At 37.5% G+C, this 16,178-nt stretch overlaps 1 protein-coding gene across 1 annotated transcript; it reads left to right on the top strand.

Annotated features, from left to right (window-relative positions):
* Positions 1-4,176: 4,176 nt before the first annotated feature.
* Positions 4,177-15,608, top strand: LRP2BP (LRP2 binding protein). The gene is made up of 8 exons (XM_070948775.1): positions 4,177-4,291; positions 6,157-6,269; positions 7,474-7,581; positions 10,424-10,566; positions 11,156-11,258; positions 11,876-12,099; positions 14,168-14,333; positions 15,543-15,608. The coding sequence occupies exons 1-8, from the start codon at positions 4,177-4,179 to the stop codon at positions 15,606-15,608; spliced, it is 1,038 nt and encodes a 345-aa protein (XP_070804876.1).
* Positions 15,609-16,178: the final 570 nt, after the last annotated feature.

Below are 16,178 nucleotides of genomic sequence, written 5' to 3'. Positions count from 1 at the left end.
TGATGGGTGTGTGTGGCTTGGTGGGCATGGCTTGGTGGGCATGGCAGGGGAAAGATACTGCAAAATCTCCATTCCCACCCCACTCCAGGGGAAGGATACTGCAAAATCTCCATTCCCACCCCACTCTTGGGGGAAGGATATTGCGAAAACTCCATTCCCACCCCACTCGGGCCAGCCAAAGGTGGTATTTGCCAGTTCTCTGAACTACTCAAAATTTACACTACTGGTTCTCCAGAACCTGTCAGAACCTGCTGGATTTCACCCCTGGAGCTGCTGCTCCCTTTATGGTCCTCCCGGCCCCCTCCCTCCCGGGGGCTACCTTAAAGCTACAATTCATATAGCAACTAGAGTTGGGAATTTGAGGTTTCTCACTTTATTTTTGCTGAAAATCAGGCCAGAACTGAAAAACAGTCAGATTCCCCTTCGTTCCTTAAGGATTTTAATCATTTATAACTAGATTTGGAGAAGACGAATATTTCTCCAAGCTGTAGAGAATTCACCATGTATCCCAAGGGAGGGCCATATCAATTTAATTGTACACTGTGGAACTAGATTATTTATACACTTTAAGCCTAACAGCACTACAATGCTATTTGCTTCCAACAAAACACTATAGAGGGTTATTACAGGTAGTCTTCAACTTACAACAGCTTGCTTAGTGATCATTCAAAGTTACGACACTGAAAAAAGATGATCTATGATCATTTTTCACACTTCATTGTGGCATCTCCATGGTCACATGATCAAAATTCAGATGCTTAGCAACTGACTCATGTTTATGATGGTTGCAGTGCTCTGGGGTCATGTGATCATCTTTTGAAACCTTCTGACAAGCAAAGTCAATGGGGAAACTAGATTCACTTAACTACTGTGTTACTAACGTGACAACTGCAGTGATTCACTGCAAGAAAGGTTGTGAAATGAGACAAAATTCACTTTAAAAAAATCTATCACTTAGCAACAGAAATTTTGGGCTCAATTGTGAGCCCATAATTGAGGATTACCTGTAGTACTGCCTCAAAATTTTAGCATGTTGTTTATTGCGAAGGAATGAACATGTTCATAGTAATGGTTTACCTGTTGAGGGTATAATGCCCTCAAATCAAGATTAGCTTCTGGTGAAAGCAACAATCAAATTTTGTTTTTATATGTTTATCATTACATTTATCTAGCAACTAATTTTTAAATTTCAGCAGTTAATTTTTAAATAGAAATGTAAAGGTAAACTATTCCAGTTCTATGGTTGTACCCCAAGAAAAACATTTCTCTTCTGGCCCAATTAGCTTGTGTTATGGATATTTTTGAATTTCTGAGATTGGAGTGGTTCTTTTTATACATTTTATATTGTTCCCTTTTTATTGCTGAATATCCATTTTTGTGGGATAACAATAAGCAATTATGATTGAATTTTATTAATTCTTAATTGCCAAGAAAATGCTTGTTTATTGTTGTTTAAATGCTTGTTAAAATAAGGTAATGCTTTAAGTCTATATGCTGCCAGACTCCTAGTAATTCATTAAAATCAATAACACTATCCAAAAACCAAAGTAAAGTGTTACCAACAAATCTTAAAAGCAGAGGTGAAATCCAGCAGGTTCTGACAGGTTCTGGAGAAACGGTAGCGTAAATTTTGAGTAGTTTGGAGAACCGGCAAATACCACTTCTGGCTGGCCTCCGAGTGGGGTGGAAATGGAGATTTTGCAATATCCTTCCCCCAGGAGTGGGGAGGGAATGGGGATTTTGCAGTATCTTTCCCCTGCCACGCCCACCAAGCCACATCCACAGAACTGGTAGAAAAAAATTTGGATTTCACCACTGCTTCAAAGTGCTATAAAGTTATTCTGCTGAGCACTGTAATCATATCTCCCAAGTTCTACTTCTCCCTTGGTCTTTAGATTGCTATTATTTCAGACAAGATTTGTCAAGTATAAATGGGGATTCCTACACCTTCCCCTCATAATTGTTTGGTATTTGAGTTGCTCTGCCTTTCTATTTTCTTTCTCTTTGTACGACTCATTCAGATTGTTTTCAGGACTATATCAAATGTTTTATATGCGTTTGGAAGAAATACCTACTATTTTTTAAGGTGCTTGCTCTATTCCAGTGTTTCTCAACCTTGGAAGCTTGAAGATGGGTGGACTTCAACTCCCAGAATCCCCCAGCCAGCAGCGCTGGCTGGGGGATTCTGGGAGTTGAAGTCCACCCATCTTCAAGCTTCCAAGGTTGAGAAACACTGCTCTATTCTATAGCTGAGGTCAGAGGACGAGGACCGAATTGCATCATGGCTGGCTGGGGAATTCTGGCAGTTGAAATCCAAACATCTTAAAAGTTGCCAAGGTTGAAAAACAGGGCTCTACAACGAGAACTCCTCCGTTCAAGTGCCCGGTTGACGCGACTGATCAGCCTTCCATTCCTTTCGCTGCCCCGCCTTTCTGTCAACGTGCGCGCATGCTCGCGCGGCCGTGAAAGAGAAGGAGGGGCGATGGCAGGGCGTGGGCCTTTGGGGAAACGCTTGGTACCTGCGTTGCTAAGCGACGCGTGCTTACAGCGCAGCCCAGGTCTCGGCTCCCTGCGACTACACGCGGGAGGGCGCAATTCGCAATGGCCACCGTCGGTGAATTCAGTGAGTCACAATTCATGGGAATTGAATCGGGCGGGTTCATTTTGCTGCTTTCTTCTCCTGTTTTTCCTCTCACGCCGCTTTTGTCAGCACGTTTCCAAGTAACGATTATCCAAAGGACTTTAAAAAGCGAAAGCCAGACGGTTAACTCTTGCGGTGCCCTAGTCCATTCTCTTTCTCTCTCTCTCTCTCTCTCTCTCTCTCTCTCTCTCTCTCTCTCTCTCTCTCGTCGTAAATCGAGGATTATGAGGAGTTAATGTGAAATTGGCAAAACTGCTAAATTTGTTTTCCCCCCACTGTTGCTCCTTCTTGAAAATCTTGTAATTCTAGAAATTCTCTCTAGTCAAAATTTTGGAAGTCAAGGAATGTCCTCATTTTTGTTCCAGTGGTATACAATTAGAAGTCTCAGTATGCTGGGAAGACCCTTTAAGCCTCTGGAAGAGGTGAGAGGTAATACAATGAATAAAAAAGTCTAAGAGTTGTATACTAGAGTTAAAAATAATGCATATTTTGCTACAACCCATGAATCACATGGGTGAATTTATTAATTTATTTAATTTATTTAATTTATATACCGCCCTTCTATAAAACACACAAATATAAAATTTAAAAACAGTTTAAAAATATTAAATAGTTTGGTCCATGTCTAATTAAAATAAAACTACCCGATTGAAATGTTTAAAAAAATTAAGAATTGACAATTAAAAATTTAAAAAATTAGGCCAGCCCGGCTTGTTGAAATAAAAGCGTCTTGAGGGCCCGGCGGAAGGTGCGTAAGTCGGGAATCCTCTGCATCTCGGGGGGCAATTCGTTCCAGAGGGCAGGAGCCCCCACAGAGAAAGCTCTATGAGGCAGCATATGTAGTATGGTTGCTAAATTAAGAGCCCAGGCATCCAGGTCCTCTTCTGGCATTCCTTAGTTTATCGGCTGTGCTGGCTCTAAGAGGATGTCCCTGGCCTCCCCCCCCCACCAAACATGGTTCTTTCATTCCAACACAACATGCCCATGCCCCTTACCTGACATTCTGTCTCGTCCTACTTAACAACCCACCTATCTTGGGGTTTAGCCACAGGAATTGCCAAAATTGCCATCACCAAGCAATGACATTGCGCTTTACGACTGTCATTTATGCAGGCAATCCTGGTCCCAATTGCCATCATAACCCAGGGATTACCTGTATATGGTCAGTTCTTTATCATCAGGCATGTGGTTGAGTGCATCAGTTAGGTTAACCTGTGAATAGTGGGTCTGTTTTTAATGATGGATGTTGTTTCTATGTGTGTTGTTCTTTTTCTGCTTTTTGTGACTTTGTATTTTAACTCTGATAGCAATCCAGAATCATGAGTTTGATAAATGAATGAATGAATATGTAAATATGCTGACCCAATGAAGTCAATGGGAAATAATTAGAAATCAGTGTAAGAAGCAACCCTTTGAGGGGGGGAAGGGCTGGTATCCTAAGGAAAGGGGATTAAAGGCGAAGCAAGTAACTATTTCTCAAGGTTTGAGTATGTTTCTCAGTTTTTATTAAGACAGGAATAATATAAAAGAGAAAAATGAAGCCAACCCGTGAACCTCTGCCTCGTGAACATAGTACTGAGACTGTTCTCCGGTGCATTTTAAGGGAGTCCACCAGTGAATTGGATAGTTTACAATGGCTATCCAATCAAGGTAACAAAAAAATACACTTTCTAGCTTTCACAGTTATTTTTTTTATCATGGGATAAGGTAAAGGGATACTTTCATAGTACTTTAATTATAAGAAGTCACTCTTGTTTCCTGAAAAACAAGATTACAAGAGCTCTAATAAACAGCCTGAACTTCTGCCAAGAAAAGGAAGAGAGCTTTTTGCAAAGTGTCACAGGTTCTCTTCTTTAAAATGGCAGTTCTTTTTCTCATGAAAAGGAGAGGGCTTACGCTGCTGCCCACTATAAATGAGCTAATCTTCCAGGGAATCATGCTTTTTTTCTCCGTCTTCTCTATTACTTGCAGCCAGAACAAAAACACTATTCAGAAAATTCTGGCTAATTATTATACATGGGATAAAATGTTTAATTTTATCTTGTTTAATTAAACAGCTAAACGAGACTATAAAACCATGGCAGATTTGAGCCTTTTGATGTAGTTCTCAGTGTAAACTACTCTACATCTTTCTTGTCTCTTCTACTGTATGCATAGCTCTGTAGAGTCAGACATATCAATAGCACCGCAGTGCTTCTCAGCAAAGCATTGACCCTTTGTTGGGGAAATATATTTCATTGAATTTGTTTAGAAAATAAAGAAATACAGCAGTTCATTTAGTGACCGTTCAAAGTTACAACAGGACCAAAAAAAGTGACTTATGACCATTTTTCAGAGTTATGACCTTTGCAGCATCCCGATGATCAATGTGATCAAAATTCAGATGCTTGGCAACTGGTTCATATTTATGATAGTCAGTGTTCCAAGATCACGTGATCCCTTTTTGTTCCCTTCCCCAGTCAATGGAGAAGCCAGATTCACTTAACCGGGTTACTAACTTATCAACTGCAGTGATTCACTTAACAACTGAGCTAAGAAAGGTCATAAAATGGAGCAAAATTCACTTTAAAAATGTCTCACTTAACAACAGAAAGTTTGGGCTCAATTGTGGTTGTAAGTCAAGGACTACCTGTATATATCACTTTCCCTTTATGGTATTGCAGTTTATTATGTAACATTTTCCTTGAACAAATGGAGGGACAGTTATGTGAGTGGGGAACACATTTGATGGAGTGTTGCTCTATCTCTATTTTTTTTTATTTTGACATACAAGTAATAACTGTTGATGTGATCAATGACTCCTGCTTGCATTTCATTTAGAGTTTTTTTTTCCATTTTGTTTCATTTCAGTGTCAAGTTTACATTCAAATAATGTTAAAGTTTAGGCACACCAGTACAGCCAAAAATCCAAGCTTTCTGTGTAAGATTCCTCTTGAAGTATTCCACCTACAAATATGGTATCCACATAGCACAATGAATGATGGACTGCATTTTCATGCATATTTCCTGACAGGCAATGCAGTCAGCTTCGAGCTGCAGAGTAAGGAGAGGGGAAGTGTGCCCCTTTTCTTCCACAATATGACCAGTATTTTCAAAACTAAGTAACCATCTGCATAGTTACATGTTGTGCTCAATTATCTTTGGATTGGGGCCATTTTCTTTACCTACAGGATCTTTAAAAAAGCAGACTTGAAGGAAAAAATAAAAAGAGAACTGAGATGAGAACTGAGTTTTTAACATGGCTTTATATAATACAGCTCTGTCTACTTGCCAGTTTAATCAAGTCACCAGGCCTCTGAATCCAACTCCTTATATCCTCTTCATGCTGCTTCTTCTGTTCATTCATCCCTTATCATAAATGAGTTTAATTTCCATCCCATATATAACTAGCATGCAGCTTCAACAAATGGCCATTAAGAAAAAATGAATCTTTTGGTCCAAAAAGCTTCCCCATTTCTGTTTTATATACTGATTATCTCATAAACAACCACAGCTGTGTCTCTGTTTTTAAATAGGGGCTTCCGATCATAATTTTCTGTTTGCAAAGGCTGAACAACTTCTGGAAAAACGAATCAAAGATGGAGAGCCACTGGCATATTTTCTCAAAGGGCAACTTTATTTTGAAGAGGTGAAATTCTACAACTTCTAAAAGAATGTAAAGAATGCTGGAGGGACATGGCATCAAAAGCAAGGATTAAGGACAATTTCAGATGCCAGTATTTTAGAACTCATTTCCCCAATTTGGTGCTTCCCAGAAAGGGTAGCATTTATAATTTCCAACTTCACTGGTCTTACTAGCTGGGGAGTTTGATATTTCCAACACAGTAGAATAGCTTCAAGTGTGAGAAAATAGTTGATTTTAGTGTAATTAAGAATAAAGAAAGCTACCCTACTGGCTTGATTCACATATTCCTGAATTTGATTTAGAATAATAAGTGAATCAGGCCTGTATGTCTTACTCAATAAATAAGGGTTGCAAGTACTGATGTGTGGTCTTAGTTTATGCATCCATATTCTAATCCAGGAGTAGACGGCCTGTGGCATTCACTTATATTATTAAAATTTTAGTTCCAAAAGTATTCCCCACCATTTGTCATGCTTACTTGGGTTGTTGGGTGCTGCAAGGATTCCAGTTTGATTGACAATAGGAATCCAGGTTCACTAATAAAGAAGGGTTTGCACAATGTCCCCTTTTTTACATAGAAAAGCCAATGATCTATTCAACAAATGTGCCCACAAGGATGCTGTTATTCATTTCATAAGAACCATATAGAATGAAAACAATGGCCTAATTAGTCTGTGCTATTCACATAGTGGCCAAGGTGATTGGATGCTTGGGTGTAATAACAATCTCCTACTAATGTTCCCTAGCACTCAGAAAGTATGTAGAAGCATACTTTCTACAACATAGCTTATAGAATGTCTTCTTCAGTGGAGAAATATGCACTTATCTTATTGCAAAAGCAGATCCAAGAATTTGGATCCAAGCAATTTGCTCTTTTTCAAGGTTTCCATCCAGGAACTATTTCCTGTTAAGCTTTTGTTTATGTTCTGAGGATCTAAGGAGTCAAGTATAAATATCTCTTATAAGCATTTTCTTCTGCACATACTTATCTATCATTTCAGGTCTTACTATTGTTTGAATTTGATGAAGTACTACTGTCCTTGATGCACTTAATTTCAAATTTTAAGATGCTTAGTCACCCTTTTAATTATTTTAAATTAAGAATATAGTATCTAGATAGGAATGATATTCTGAAAGATTCAGCAGCCTGTAAGATTTACTAGCTGATTTAATCCTAAATATTTGATTTTCTATATGCCTAGTACAGAAACGGTATGAAGATGCATTATTTCATTTTGAACAAAACACGGATTTTCAGTCCATGTATCAGTTGGGTGTAATGTACTACGATGGATTGGGAACTCCTCCAAATTCTGTAAGTTCCAACTAGAAAGTAGATATTCATTAATGTTCATAAAGAAATAATATACAAAAGTTTATTATTCAATAGTAGCACAAATTCTGAACAAGAAAAATGCAAAGGGAATGAAACTGTGTAAATCTTTTAATTCCATGATTCAATATAAGAAGTTCTGTATTGAGATTCGGCATTTATTTGCATGTATGTTTCTCAGAGTCCTTATGAACACAGGTATTTCTTAATTACACAAGTACAGGAAACACAAAAATGCAGTGGTGGAAATCCTAAAGGTTTGTCTTCACTTTACATAGAACATGGGAGGTAGGTACAAGTCTACAAGATATTGCATATGGCATATGCAAAATACACAACTACAGTGACTGTGGGAATCTTCTGCAGATCATGCCAAACAAATCTTATTTCTTTGACAAAGTGACTAAATTAGTGGACTAGCGAAATGCAATGAACATAGTATACTTGGAGTTTCAGTAAGGCATGTGACAAAGTAGGCCACAATCTACTTCTTGGTAAACTAGAAAAATGTGGGACAGACAGCATCACCGCAAGAAGGATTTGTAATTGTCTGAAAATCACATTCAATGTAGTTGAATGTAGATGTAGTTCCTTAATGGAACTACATCTACATGAAGGAAAGTAAACAGTGGGGTATCCCAAGGTTCCATTTTATGCCCAATACTTTCCATATCTTCAAAAATTAGTTAGATGAAGGAATAGAAGGGGAACTCATCAAATTTGCAGATGGCACTAAGCTGGCACTAAGTACTAGCACCACTTTACAAAGCTTTAGTAAGATCTCACCTGGAATACTGCATCCAGTTTTGGTTATCACATTATAAAAAAGTTTTTGAGATTTTGGATAAAATGAAGAGAAGAGCAACAAAAATGATAAGGGGCCTGGAGACTAAAACATATGATGAACTGTTGCAGGAATTGGGTATGGCTAGTCTAATGAAAAGAAGGATCAGGAGTGACACAATAGCAGTGTTCCAATATTTGAAGGGCTGCCACAAAGAAGGGGAGTCAACTTATTTTCCAAAGCACCCAAAAGCAAGACAAGAAACAACAGATGGAAGCTAACCGAAGAGAGATCCAACCTAGAACTAAGGAGAAATTTCCTGACAGTGAGAACAATCAAGCAGAAGTTGTGGTGCTCCATCACTGGAGGCTTTTAAGAAGAGCCATTTGTCTGAAATGGTAAGGGGTCTCCTGCTTGAGGAGGTGGTTGGACCCTTAAGACCTCCAAGGTCCCTTCCAACTCTGTTATTCTCTTCTCTTCAGGGACTAAGCTGTGTTCATCTATGGATCCTCACATTACCTATTTTTCAAATGTATTTTTGTTTAATAAATGTATGCCTTAAGATTATACAGTTGTCAATTTACTCCACTAAGCAGTCAATTGTTTTTAATAATGTAAACTCAATGGACGTGTTTTTCTTTCTCAAGAAATACATAACTTCAGCTGAACTATATGTCTTCCTTGTCATTTTTATTATTGAATAGACTTCTCTTAAATTGTAGTGAAGGTTAAATTAAAAACTTACATACAACGACCTGCCATAAACATGGCTGTAAAGTTAAGTTCATGATATGGAATCCAAAACATCATGCTTTGTTACAGTTGGAAAAACTGTCTATTCAAATGATTATTTGTTTTAGAGTGTACACTAGAGTGTACAATTGAATTTACGTCAATGTAGACCTGTGGCATACTGTAACATGCGGGTTTTTTTGTAGAAGTATATGGGTTAGGTTTGAGAGAGCATGACTAGAATCATAGCTGTCTGCAGGAGCTAGCTGCTTTTGTCAGTGATGAAAGTGATGAAAGTCATGCATCCCACAAGACATTTGGCCATCTTTGTGTCTCATGATACATGTAAAAAAGGGGCTAGGTTGTGTTCTGACACTATGATGTCACTTTCATGACTACCCCCTGGAAATCATTGTTTTCAAAAGTAATGAGGCCAAAAAGGGATTTCCACACAATTTTTCATGCAGTAAAGAAAGTAAAGATTCTAGGTAACAGAGATCTAGTTCTCTGCAACTTCATGCTAGAAATGATGACTAAATATATTTGGATCCCTGTAGGCACCTATCAGTTTAAATGAATGTCCAAACAAGTGATTTATGAAAACCTATCACAGGCAACTGTCTCCAAATCTATAGGCCACAAGGCTTAAGGTGAATCTGCCAAGTTTTCTGTAAATTCAAAGTCAGGAATGGCAGAGGGCAGATTTGAGATTGCTATTAATATGGAAAGCTTTCCCCAGCTGGCTTAAGATGTATTTTGTTAGGGTAGCAGTAGCTTAATTTTCAGAGCCAAACCTTCATTATGATTTTCTGAATTGAAAAGTCCTTTTTATAAAAGAGTTCATTTATACAAGATTTTTTGCTTCGAATTTCAATCGTTGTTCCTGAAGATTCTACTGAAATAGCAATTTCACTTAGACTTTTATACCTCTTCACTGTGCTTTACAGCCCTCTCTAAGCAATTTACAGAGTCAGCATATTGCCCCCAACAATCTGGGTTCTTATTTTACCAATCTCGGAAAGATAGAAGGCTGAGTCAACCTTGAGCCGGTCAGAATCAAACTCTGACATATGTTCTACTTTAATGTTAAATTGCAAATCACGAAGTATCTCAGCTAGGCACACCTCTGGGTTTCATCTCAATAGAAATTGCTGTTGGCATCGTATCTCCATCAATTAAATGTTGTAACATTTCATCTCAAACAGCAGACCCTTTCATGACTTGGTCTGACATGCAAGTGGGCTGCTTGTTCACAAGTGATTCATGTCTTGACAGGATCACTTATTCTTTGCTTTGGTTCACTTGTAGAAGAAAGGAGTTGAATATATGAAGAAGATTCTCAACTCTGACTCCCCTAAAGCACAACATTTAAAATTTGCTGCTGCATACAACCTTGGCCGAGCTTACTATGAAGGACATGGGACTCAATTTTCTGAAGAAGAAGCTGAAAGGTAACCTTTCTTTATAATGCATCCATGTATGGGCATATCAGCCTGACAATTTTGGAGCAAACTATAATAATATAGTCTGAGCCATGATTTCAACATAAAGGTCCCCATTTTGAGACAACATCTTTGGGTGCTTCTAGATGGAGAACTCTGTGTGTTAACAATTAAAATAAGTTCACGGCTGTTATTTATTTCCCTCCTGAATAGATTTTCAGCTGAAAGGAGAAATAACAGAAATTGTAGGAAAATATTGGAAGTTTAGAAATGGAAGTTGCCTAGAACTCCCTCTAAGCTTTATGATTGACACTGAATAATTTCACAATAAAAAATCCTGTTCTGAAACCCCTTTTTTTGTAAAGGCCAAGTTTCCAATTTGATGCCAATGCATGGATAAGAGACTTGTGGTCTTCCCAATGATGTTGAACTACAATACCCAAAATGCTTTAGCATTGGTTATGCTGGGTGGGATTGCTTGGTTACAGTTTGATGGTTTTAAAAAAACTGTAAATTTCACAACATCTGAGAAACTTCCACATGGCTATGAATGAAAAAAGGAATAATCTAATCACATCACTCTTACTATTGTTTCTAGATTATGGCTTATTGCTGCAGATCATGGAAACCCAAAAGCAAGTGTAAAGGCTCAGAGTACACTTGGAATGTTGTATTCAGCACATGCTAAGGATCTTAAAAAGGTACCTTCTTCTTTGGTGTAGTTTTATTCCAAGCCCTGCATTCAACTGGCCAAATGGAGTCTCTTTCCATTTGGAAATGGTAAAAAAAGAGGCAGCAAGATGAAGAGAACTACAGAGACCCAAAGTGGTATAGTGATTAAGGAGTTGGACCAGAACTGGGGAAACCCAGGGTTTAGTCTACCATCAGCCACAGAATATAACTGGATGATTTTGGGTCAAAGGCTCAAACAACATTCTTCAGTGATTTCTCTTCTCTTTCTATTGGCTAAAAAAAAAAGTAATATATTTCACTGTTGTTTTAAAACCTAAGCAAAATATCTGGCAGCCTGAAAATAGAATTATGTGTATAAAGAACATTACCTTTATTTTAAATTGCAAATTATGGTATCTCATTTTTTCAGAATAATGAAATGCACAGGCAACTGCTAAGAATGTCAGCTACATATACAGTATCACTGCCATTTTGAAGATTGACAATCTTCATATTTCTGAGTAGCTACAGAGGCAGTTATTAAACCCGAAGCATAATCCTTGGCTCAGTCCACATAGCTTGAATATAGCAAAAATCCTTTTCTTCTTCCCGCCCAAATGATTTTTGGAAAGTTGTTTTTCTGCAGGCGTTCTTTTGGCACTCAGAAGCTTGTGGGAATGGAAGCTTGGAATCTCAAGGCATCCTTGGGATTATGTATCTTCACGGACATGGCATACGTCACAACTTGAAGGCTGCTTTGGAGTGCCTCAATCAGGCATCAGATCGAGGAAATGTCTATGCTAAAGGCCATTTGGTGGAGTATTATTACAAAAGAAAATGTTTTATAAAAGCGGCCGAGTTTGCCAAAAGGTGAATTCATTTTAGTTTATTCTTTAAAGGAAAGCTAATTGGGAAAAAGGAAGTATGTCAAATTCACCAGTATTTATGTGGGTAGACAACTGAAAATTTGCACCTAATTGGCAAGAGGTCAGCATATGTATTTCAGATGCTATGTGATATGTATATTATTTAAAAAGAATGCATTATATGGCTTTTAAAGGCACAAATATTTTTTATATGAGCTTTTCATATCTATGAGCAATTAGTAATTGCTATGCTTGTACACTACATTAATTTTGAATATAGTTTATAACTGTATAAAAACTCTTTAAGTACAGGCAGTCTTTGACCTTATGACTATTTGTTCAGTTACAATGGTGCTGAATGAATCGTGGTTATAATCAGTTCTTGAAGATCCTGCCATCTGAACACCTCCATAGTCACATGATCAGTCTGGGTGCTTGACAACTTATTACTGATTATCTGTGATCACGTGATCATCATTTGCAACTTCTGTGCTTTCTTTTTAATGTTAATGTCATTGAAAGTTTTCAAAAGAAAAAGAAAAATTAATACAATCTAAAATAAAGAAGGAAAAATAAAAAATTAAGAATTAAGAAAATTCTGAAGTGTGAAAAGGAAAAAATAGAAAAAGATAAAAAAGATAAAGTGGCTTTTGCTCGTTACAGTAGTTGCAAGTACAGTACAATTGTATATTTACCTTTCTCTAAGTTACCTTGTGACTCTCTTCTTTCTACAATGTATCCTACTTGTCAAAATCATAGATCACAAGTCGTTCTACGAGGGACCACCCTATAGCAGTATTCAGAAGCTTCAGATGATATTAAATGCAGTGGTGCAGGCAGTTATGTGTGCTCCTAGAACATGTTACAAGTCTGCTCCACAAGCTGCATTGGTTGCCAGTTTGCTTCCAGGTTCAATTCAAGGGGCTGGCCGCCTGGCTGGCCGGCTGGCTCCATCCATCCATCCATCCATCCATCCATCCATCCATCCATCTATCCATCCATCCATCCAATTTATTTGCCACCTATCTCACAGTGGGGCTATTCTAGGCAGTTTACAATAATAAAAAGAAAATGAGAAGAATGTAAATAGAACAAAATAACAAATGTACTGTAGTTATTTTCTTTTCCCTAATAAAACATATTAATTTGACCATTTCAGCAAGTTCTGTTATGTTCACAAACTATTTATGTATTATAGATATTGCCAATAATCTTGGTGTGAATATCATTTATAAAAACAAAGATGTCTTTTCCCCAACTTTTTTATTCTTCAGTCCCAAGTCAATGGGGAATCCTAACACAATTCCCCAGCAGGGAAGACTGCAAATTGCTGGGTAAATCTCTCCCACCTGCGCACTCTCCCCAGCCCCCCTGCACTTGCACCACACAGGCCACTTGCACTTTTCCCCCACCTTTACTGTGCTTCCCTCTCACCCTTGTACACCCTCCTTGACCTGTGCTGTCTCCCGTGCATTTCCCCGCCCCAACCCATGCAATGCCTCTCTTGCACCCTCAAACTGTCTCTGACCAATGCAGAGTCCTTTGCTCACCCTTTCTCTGACCTTGCTCTGCTTCTCTTGTACCTTTACACACCCTCCCCAACCTGTGCTTCTCATGAACCCTCTATCCCTTCCCTGTATCCCCACAAATCCCTCACTTTATCCCCCACCTGGAAGCAGCCACTTACCTTCTTGTCTGGAATTTGCAACTTCCTGCTGAGTTCCCCATTGAGCTTGGGTGTGGAAAGCAGGAAGTTGCTTCACCTAACAACTATGAAATTCAATTAATGACTGCAACTGGGACTATAGGGATTGCCATGATAGGCAACATGGTTGTGCTTTACAGACGCATCACTTAATGACAGCAATTCCAGACCAATTGCCGCCATAAGTTGAGGACTACCTGTACATGAATTTAGGGTTTATAAACTATGGCATATTTTTGTATAACCCTATTAGACTTTTATACAAAAAGTCTAGACTTTGGCAGAAATATTCTTAAGTAATTATTTGAATTATACTTTCATGTTCTGAAATTACTAATTTTTTACCTTATGGTGCATTTCCAAATAGAGTAACAGAAAATGACAATGTTGAAAAGATAGCAGAGGAAACAGATTGTCTTCCTTTTTACATAAGCAGAGGACTTGCAATGGCTTCTTTCTACTTGGCCAGATGTCTCCAGCTTGGCCGAGGAATCCAACAAGATTTACCAGCAGCTAAAAAATATTATTCTAAGGTAAGAGGGGGGTGGCTCTATCTTTTTAATTGGACGCGAGTTTACTTCCTTAAGTTTATTGTTAGGCTTATCTGTGATACATGAAACAGAATTATACATGAAAATTAAACTGTTTATAACATATCTGAAAAGAATAAAAATTGACTTACTTGAGGCAGGTTTGTGCCCCATTTGTTGTTTACTGCACTTGATGTGGAAGATTTCAAAACCTACTTCAAGATATATGATATAGACATAATCATGCAAATTCTAAATAAATACTGTTACTATTCATGTGGTTATCAAAGGCATGTATACTCTACAGCCAGCACTATTGGAGCATGGGGAATACCAGTTTCTGAATAAGTCTACCATATTCTCAGGTTCATATACTCCCTGCCTTCTCCACTTCCATTTTTAGATTAATTGAAGTTTATGGAGGTTTCACTTGTTAATTTTAAAATTATTGGGAATAAAATAGTTTTATGAGCTATGGCTTGAAGCTGGCTTGTTTCTAGTAACTATAGTTAACATCACTGACTTTTTCTCCAAGCTCAGATCACATGGCAAGCTGCAAATACTCAAAAATGAAGCGAGAGCATTTGAATTTCTTGGAAGATTATATGGGGGGAATGTGCCAACCTAGGTCAAGCTATGATTTAGTAGTATTCTTGACTCAGCTCCTTGTTTGTGTTTCAATTTTTAAAAAATTAAGTACCTTCTGACTGAAATTGGACATTTTCTGGGGAATAAATGTGACCATCCTCTATAACTAATCTTATTTTTCTTTTACAAATATCAAATAAAATAACCAATTTCCAGTCTTCATTTTAACTACAGCAATAATGCAGTGGATTTATAATCTAAAAATAGTAATATTGATGCTTTTAATATTGTTATTAAATATTGTGCCTATCCTAGGTTCCTGTGAAGAAGTTGATAAATGGACAAAAATGCCAAATCCAGTCTAAACATCTGGCAATTAAAGAGTTCAGTTTAACTTTTTCCATGATAGATGTTCCATATGGGAAAGCTACCTTGCCATATCAGTTTATCTTGAGAGATTTTAAAAAAAGGAAATAGGAGATTAAGGAGATCAAAAGTGTATTTTTAGTTTAATGATTTAACCCAAGGAAGCTTAGAAAACAATATCTATTAGCACAGTGAGCTTGTAGAAGACACACAAGATCAATCTTATTTTTTAGAATATATTTTTGTCTGTTTTTAAAGGCATGTCGATTGGATCCTGCTTTAGCTGCTGATCTTGAGCTGACTGCAAACCATGGGAGAATTTAGAATATTATTTCGCTGAATCTAAGCAAACGTTTCTTTCAGGTTCTGATTAATGTGAACAAACTTTTGTCTCCCTTATTCTTCATTCAGAGTAATGCATATAAATTTCCTTCAGTAAAGTTATACTATTACTTTGTAAAGTAATTCTTTAATTCTGTTAATATAATAAAAGTTGACCGATGATCATTGAGTACATTTCTGAAGGCATTTGCAATCAGCTATCCTTGGTTAAGGCAGTGTGCTATATCAATACTCTGCCTTACATAATATTTCTTATGATCCTTTGTAGTTATAGTGAAGAAAGTTTAAGGATAAATTCTGCCATAACCAGGAGGTTTAGAGAATGCAATCATGAGGTTTAGAAAATGCAATTCTCTTGGGTTTCTCAAAACTGATTTCAAACAACATCATTTCTATAGAGAATGAGATAAGGGATAAAGAGAAAGCATAAACACACTTCAAAGAAAACAAAGGAAGTAGTCATTAACTTAAACCAGCTTCTTATAAAGAATAGAAATCACTATAGGTAATCCTGCACATGGCATCTTCAGATACTGAAGAAAATGACAGAAG

This window comes from Pituophis catenifer, unplaced genomic scaffold (assembly GCF_029215685.1).
Source record: "Pituophis catenifer annectens isolate HBS135680 unplaced genomic scaffold, rPitCat1.0.hap2 SCAF_8, whole genome shotgun sequence".
Taxonomy (NCBI): Eukaryota; Metazoa; Chordata; class Lepidosauria; order Squamata; family Colubridae; genus Pituophis; species Pituophis catenifer.
This window is presented reverse-complemented; position numbering and strand designations above follow the sequence as displayed.

Excerpts from the sequence above, each read along its gene's own strand:
- LRP2BP (XM_070948775.1), top strand. The coding sequence starts at position 4,177 with ATGAAGCCAACCCGTGAACCTCTGCCTCGTGAACATAGTACTGAGACT. Across the intron at positions 10,567-11,155 it reads TCTGAAGAAGAAGCTGAAAG|ATTATGGCTTATTGCTGCAG; the intron begins GTAACCTTTCTT and ends TATTGTTTCTAG. Across the intron at positions 11,259-11,875 it reads ATGCTAAGGATCTTAAAAAG|GCGTTCTTTTGGCACTCAGA; the intron begins GTACCTTCTTCT and ends GTTTTTCTGCAG.